At 36.8% G+C, this 7,436-nt stretch overlaps 1 protein-coding gene across 6 annotated transcripts in view; it reads right to left on the bottom strand.

The window, feature by feature from the left end:
• Positions 1-1,546: 1,546 nt before the first annotated feature.
• Positions 1,547-7,436, bottom strand: part of LOC106868200 (uncharacterized) — a 137,555-nt gene continuing 131,665 nt past the window's right edge. For 5 of the 6 annotated variants that reach the window (XR_008265018.1, XR_008265019.1, XR_008265020.1 and 2 more), the window contains 3 exons: positions 6,594-6,915; positions 5,069-5,134; positions 1,547-2,461 (listed from right to left, as the gene is read on the bottom strand). Coding sequence is in view for 1 of the 6 variants with exons in the window: in XM_052971099.1 (XP_052827059.1) it covers positions 2,456-2,461; positions 5,069-5,134; positions 6,706-6,915 (282 nt within the window). In the remaining 5 variants the exon portion in view is untranslated. The remainder of the gene's footprint in view (positions 2,462-5,068; positions 5,135-6,593; positions 6,916-7,436) is intronic. The other variant, XM_052971099.1, reaches the window with a different exon arrangement.

Below are 7,436 nucleotides of genomic sequence, written 5' to 3'. Positions count from 1 at the left end.
AGGCAAAGTCGACCTCGGTGGAATTTGAACTCAGATCATCAAGGCAGACGAAATACTGCTAAGCATTTCGCCCAGTGTGCTAACGTTTCTGCCAGCTCACCACCTTACAACAACAACAACAACAACAATAATAATAACAACCCTTCCTACTATAGGTACAAGGCCGGAAATTCTGAGGAGGCAGCTAGTTGATTACATCAACCCCAGTATGTAACTGGTACTTATTCTGTTGACCCCAAAAGGATGAACAATTTTGCCAGCTCACTGCCTTAATAATAATGATGATGATGATGATGATGATTTAAAAGAAATATGAAAACCAAATAATAAAGAATAAATACAAAGAATTAATATTATTTTTATGTATTCTTTTTATTTTTCCATTGCATGTTTTCATTTCCTTTTTAAAGCAGTATTTAATACCTATTTAAACAGGTATTGAGTACTTGTTTAGTTTTTTGAGTTTCATTTTTGTTTCCTATTCTAATGGAAGTTCTTTACATCTCTCTCTCTCTAAGTCTTGCGATGTTTTCCTTATGAATTTACCTCCCACTTTAAAAATCATTTCCCAGGTTCAATACTACTACTGCTGCTACTAAGGTGGCAGATTGACAGGGCTGTTAGCACGCCGGGCGAAATGCTTAGCAGTATTTCATCTGTCTTTACATTCTGAGTTCAGTTTCCACCAAGGTTGACTTTGTGTTTCATCCTTTAGGGGTCAATAAAGTAAGTACCAGCTGAGCACTGAGGTCAATGTAAGAGACTTACACACTCCCCCGAAATTGCTGGCCTTGTGTCAAAATTTGATATTTGCATTATCTCTTTTATCAGAGGTTTTGTTAAATCAACAATACCCAGGTAGCCATGTTAAGAAGAAAAGTACTCAACCAGGTTATAGAGATTCTATACCAATCACCACAATATGGTATGGAAATTGTCCCAAAGATCTGAAGTAAGAAAAAAAAACCCCAAAAAAACAAGGAAATCACTCAATATGGTTATCATTGAAGATAAAGTCATTAGCCAGTCCTAATAAATGGTTTAGAGGACATTCAAGGGGCTGCAAGTCAGAGATGATGGGAAATCTATCACATTAAAAATTTTATGCTTATTTTCACATAAACACATGAATGTTGTGTCATTCATGCCAGCTTTATGGAAAACTTGAGCTAAAACTATTTTAGGTTTATTTCAAACTGCAAGAGAAGTTAAAAGTCAATTTTTCTTTCAAATTGTTTCTTTATTTTAAGTGATTAGAAAAACATTTAAAGTTTAACATGGTGAGGGGTTTGTGGGGTTCACCTCTGAAATAAACTACACAATTATTGACCAGTGTTTGTTAGGTGACAGTCGTAAAATTAAATTCATTCACAGAACCAAAAACATCAATGAGAAGCCAGCCTGGTGCAGTGTTCTGTAAAGTTCTTAGTGAAAAGATTCCAATAATCAGTTTACAAAAGACTATCTCAACTCAATAACTAATACATAGAATAGATACAGACATGGAAAGAGTTTTTTAAAAAATGGATTTAAGCAACACAACTAATTTTTAGCAAGAGTATGTGATTTATTCTTTAAGAGATACAAGATGTCAATTCATTTTATAAAAACAAAGATGAAAGAAGAGACAGGGCGAGAAGAATTTGAGAATTAGGAAGGGTCATTTGTTAAGGGTGTTTAGAATATTTTAGGGTAGATTCTTGCAGGAAATGTGGAAATGTTGATATAAAAATAAGTTTTGAGTCAGCAATAAATAGAATTAAAGAATATAATAAATATTTTGTGATCTTTATTGCTAGAACAGTAAAAAAAAGAGAGAGAGAGAGAGAGAGAACAAAAGCAAAATAAAACAATATCGTTTGGTGATGTAAAACCTATGTAAAGTTAAATAACATTTATCATTCCTTAAATTTAAAGATTAAGCAAAATTGGATGAAAGGTGAAGGGGTTGAATGAGCTGATAGGAAAATAGAGAATTGGTTACTTTGGTAATAATGTCTGTTTTTTTAGAAAAATAAAAAAGACTTTAATAGACTAAATAAATTCAACTAAAAAGAGATCCCTGATTTAAAAATCAGTTAAACTTCAAAAGGGATGTGGAAGATGCTCGAGTCTGGAATACTGTCAACATCAAAGAGAGGAAAATATAAATATGAGGTTTAATTTCAATCCATGATGTGGCTGTGGTGATGACGGTTGTATTTGCATATGTGTGTATATATATATATATATATATATATATACATATATACACAAGGTTATATATATATATATATATACTTTTGGTCCTATTGTTGTTTCAAATTTCATTGGAGTTAATTAAAAGCACACAGGGAAACAAGTTGAAAAATGTTTTCACAATACACACATGTATGCATGTGAATTCAAGCTCCGTATATCAAATCAACTGTGAACAATAATAAATGACTGCAGAAAGCACATCTAAGGAGTCTTTTCATCCCTGAAACAATAAAAAAAGAAAGAAAAAAGTGATCAATGTATAATTTTTTATAGTTGATTAGTTTGGAAAGTAATCAGTTCCAGGATATAAAATGAAAAAGTAAGAAATTGTAAAGCATATAAAACATGTTAAACTTCCTTACAGTTTTCTATTTCTTAACAATAACTCTTCTTCTAACCCTTAATTCTTCCCTCCAGCCCCCGTCCTTTCTCATTAACTCATCCTTCTTTCACAAATAGGTCCTCTGCCTCTTCAACTCAACCACTTCCTGGCTTTTCCCAGCTACTTCATACCTTAAATGTCAATTCCCTCAAGACACCATCCCATGATAACAGACCCCTAACTCTTAAATTTTTGCTGGACCATGTTGACACCCGAATCAAATATCCTCTCTTTCTGCTCCATCTGAATGATTTTTCTCTCTTCAAAGAGATTTTATCAGTAAAACATTAGAGTATCTATGGGGGCCGACAGGTCACTAAATCATCAATGACATCTTTGAACCACTTTTATTACTCACAAACAACTCACCTTCATTTTCTTTCTTAATCTTGTCTTGACATTTTCCCATCCATCATCTCCAACACTTCCATTCATCTTCTTCCTCAGTGTCTCTTACAAAATCACTGACTCTCGTCCACACCTCAACTTCTCCTCCTTCCACCCAAATCACACAAAATTATTCATAGTCTTCTTGTAATTTCTCTACCTCACTTGATGAGGTTCTATCTTCAAGTCCCACCAAATACTCCACTTTCTTCTAATCAGCTTTCAAACCCTTGCCATTCCCATTACATTTCTGCCTTCCAACCCATTTAACTGCACTCCTTTGATCTGTCCCTCCTTCCAACCCACCACACAACCTCTTCAGCATGCCACATTCTATAATTTTTGTTTCTACCAGTCTGATCTTGTTGGCCCTGTTGACTCTGCTTATCTCTTCCACCATTCCAGAATCCTTCTTCACATCATCAGACATTACAAAATCCATGACATTCTGCCCCCACAATCCTTTCCATACCTGACCCAGCTCTCACTACCTCAATACTTTGCATGGCCCCAGTTCTACTTTCCAACTTGCTGACATTTCACTGGCATCTCCCAGAATCATCATCATCAATTAACATCTATTTTCCATGCTGGTATGGATTGGACAGTTTGACAGGAGCTGGCAAGGCTGGAGGGCTGAACCTGGCTCCAGTTGTCTGCTTTGGCACTGGTTTCTATGGCTGGATGCTCTTCCTAATGCCAACCACTCTACAGAGTGTACTGGGTGCTTTTTAATGTGACGCCATTACATATAATGCCAAATTTCTTGTGTTTTATATGTTGGTGAAAGGAATCACAAGGTTGGCTGATTGTACAATCATGTAACTCTTAACCTGACTTTTTAATTCCACTAGGCACTCCCATAACACTTCCCAAAGACAATGGCTCACTAGCAAATCTAACACATCCACAAACTGATTAATTTACTAATTGGAAATGTCTACCAACACAGGAATCAATAATTGAAAAGGGTTTTCTCCAACTCTTTTCTTCTCCCTCTCCCACTCACATACAGACAAACCATCTCCTTTCCCCCTTTTTTCAAACATAATGTCATATCTGCACATGTGTGACTCTCAGAACCTCCCAGTCACCTGCTCTGATCCACTCCCATTTAACACCATTACCTCATAACGTCTACTCCTCCCCTCTCCTGCTCATACCTACACACAACCATACTCACACACTAATACTTCCAACTACTATCCACCTCCTCTCCCTCTCTTTCTCCCACACCTGATCAAAAGCTGCCACCATTCATCTTTATAGCTTACTCTCCTCAACTAGAAACCACATTCCCACCTTCAGTATCCATTACTAACCACAAAATAGCTATAACCTACTTTTTGCTTCATTTATAATGATAAATGACTTTACATCAGGCATTGATATCTTTGTTCTCCTTTATCACATGACCCTATTAGTGATGGTACCACATAAAAAGCACCCAGTCCACTCTAGAAAGTGGTTGGCGTTGGAAGGGCATCCAGTCATAGAAACCATGCCAAAACAGACATCTGGAGCCTGGTGCAGGGCCTAGCCTTACCAGCTCCTTTCAAACCAACCAGCCCATGGCAGCCTGGAAAAAGATGCTAAATGATGATGATGTTGATGAAGCTGATGATGATGGTGTTGTTCATTGTTGTAGTTTTTACCATATTTTGTTTTCCAAATTTATCTTGAAAGACCAATGACTAAATTCTTTGGATTCTGGGTATTTTTACACCTGTCAAAGCCTATCTTCCAAGATTTTTCTGTTTTTATCCTTCATACTATGATTTAAACCAAAAATAGACTCCTACAATCTGAGATTACAATTTAGTTTTGATTTTCAGTTCAAGCTATTGTCACTTCTCTTATTGTGACTTTTATGCTATTGAGAAAGGAATAAATGCCACATCTTCCACATTTTACCTTGCTTTAAAGTTTAAGACCTGAGACCAGTCAAAATTGATATTCCATTTTAGCATATTATCTCATTGGAAATCCGTTATTACCTGGTAACCTACTATAAACCACAGCCCTAGGTAGACCCCGCTACAAGTTAGCATGACTTACCATGAAGAGTTGGTTAAAATTTTGGGTTATGTTTCTTTGAATTTCCACCATCATTGAGTCTTTCAGCTGAAAACAGAGATAAAAGTAAGAAACATTACTTCAAGCAGCAGAATCCATTGCAGAGGATGAAGGACTGGGCAAGTGGGGAAAAGCAGTCTTTCTTCTTTCAACATAATGTGATGGTGCTATGTAAAAAGCACCCAGTCCACACTCTATAAAGTGGTTGGCATTAGGAAGGGCATCCAGCCGAAACAGACAATTGGAGCCTGGTTCAGCTCTCTCAACTTGCCAGCTCCTGTCAAACAGTCCAACCCATGCCAACATGGGAAATGGATGATGATGAAGCTTTGAAGGACAGACAAGTCTTTCTGCTCCTCTTTATAGCAACTGATCGGGTTAATCTCACTGTTTTCCCCTATTACATAGACTCCTAAGATTTGGTTTCACCTTCTGCTTTTGATTGAGTGAGGGGCATGGTAGGATTAACATGTCTATCTATCCATTCTTTGTTAATAAGAAAACAGACCCATGAGGTCTCGACCCTCAATGTAGCTAAGAGTTGGGTGAGTGAAACTTAAACTATTGAATCAATCTTTCTTTTGCAGTAAAATATTTCAATAGAGGACGCTCAACCGCATACTGCAACAAGGTAGAGTGAGGGCAGTAAAACCAAATGTGTCCCTTGACGATTACACACAGAAGACATTCAAACTAAATGAGTGTGATTAATGTGTTGATTTCAGAATCATTTGGTTTATATTTAAACCCATTGTCTGGAACTTTTGGCCAGAGTCTTCAACCATAGCTCTGGACTGATTAGTACATTGGGAATGGAATTTAGTAAACAACAACTGTGTGAAACAGTCTGTGTGTGTATCCCCTTTGTTGTTTTATATCAGCAGGGACTATAAACTTTGGTAAGAGAAAAATAAAGAAACCAACAAAGCCCACAGGCTTTACAAATGACAATAGCAGCATCAGCACCAAACAGTGATTAGGAATAAATGAACTGCTGCTATTATTATTTCGACCAGGTGGTCCACTAGCACAGCTCAGTCACTGATGCTGACTGCCTTTTAGTTAAAGCTACAGCTTTGAATCTGCCTAGGGTTATCTCCCCTTGGTATTTCCCATTGAGGAAGGCTAAAGTGGGTCTGGAAATCTGCTAGAGAGAAGCACGGGGAAGATATGGAGTTTTCACCCCCTTACCATAAGAGAGAAACTTTTTCTCCATGGTTGCTGCAGTGAATTTGTCTTTAGAAGTTAAAATATGTCAAAAACATTTTAATAAACCTAAAGTTTGTTTAGAAATGAAGTTCCTCACACTGGGTTACGTATTCCCTTGTCATTCCTCACCATCAGAAATGCAGTGAACCATTGAGAGTCTCTATTTTCAAGATTGTTCATAAACTGTGACATAAAATAAATAAATAATGTGTTCCCCCCCACCACCTATCCCCCAGCAACTCAGGTGAATGAAGCCAGGTGTGTTTCCCAACAAACAGGTTATACAAAGGACTCTTACATTACTTGTGTCCTCCAGCAAGATAGTTTGGTAGGACAAGCCAACCATAGCCATCTGTTTGATAACCTGTGTGTGTGTGTGTGTGATTACTAGTTAAAATCTTAGACTGTACCTCTTCCATTGATCTATTAAAACGAACAGATTGCATATTATTATGGCCAGTAATTTGACTTTGCAAATTTTGCATTTGTACTGAGAGAGTTTGCCATCCTGGTTGCTGATAGAACGGCATTGGATTAGAACGGCGAGGTTCCATAGTCAACTCAAAAATGTCATTGTTTAGTTGGAAAGCACACAATTGTTCCTTAAGAAGTTCAGTCATCTGCAAAAGAGAAAGAAATGTTAGTATTAAAATTGAGACTTTCAATGACAAGTAAGCAAGTAATTGACTGGTAACGTATTTATTTTAATAAATATCAGGAGAGGGAAAAAAAAAATCATGCTTTGCTGATGAGGTTAAAACAAAATGAAATATGTCCAGGGTTGTTTCCCATACTTATGAGAAATATAAAAAATGATACTGTTTTATGACAGGCAGAAATCCTGATTTAGGGGATGGAAATAGGAAATTAGGGGACAGGCACAATGAAGTACAGTAATGCTGAAATATATTTGGAGTTAATTATTTCGTTAAGATTCATAATTCTGAGTGGACATAAAGTCAGTGTATGAAACGTAATATCTTGTTTAAAATATATATATAGGTGCAGGAGTGGTTGTGTGGTAAGTAGCTTGCTTACCAACCACATGGTTCGGGGTTCAGTCCCACTGCATGACACCTTGGGCAAGTGTCTTCTACTATAGCCTTGGGCCAACCAAAGCCATGTGAGTGGATTTTGTAGA

Source organism: Octopus bimaculoides, chromosome 10 (assembly GCF_001194135.2).
Source record: "Octopus bimaculoides isolate UCB-OBI-ISO-001 chromosome 10, ASM119413v2, whole genome shotgun sequence".
Taxonomy (NCBI): domain Eukaryota; kingdom Metazoa; phylum Mollusca; class Cephalopoda; order Octopoda; family Octopodidae; genus Octopus; species Octopus bimaculoides.
The sequence above is the reverse complement of the archived record's forward strand: the minus strand, read 5'-3'. Positions and strand labels throughout refer to the sequence as shown.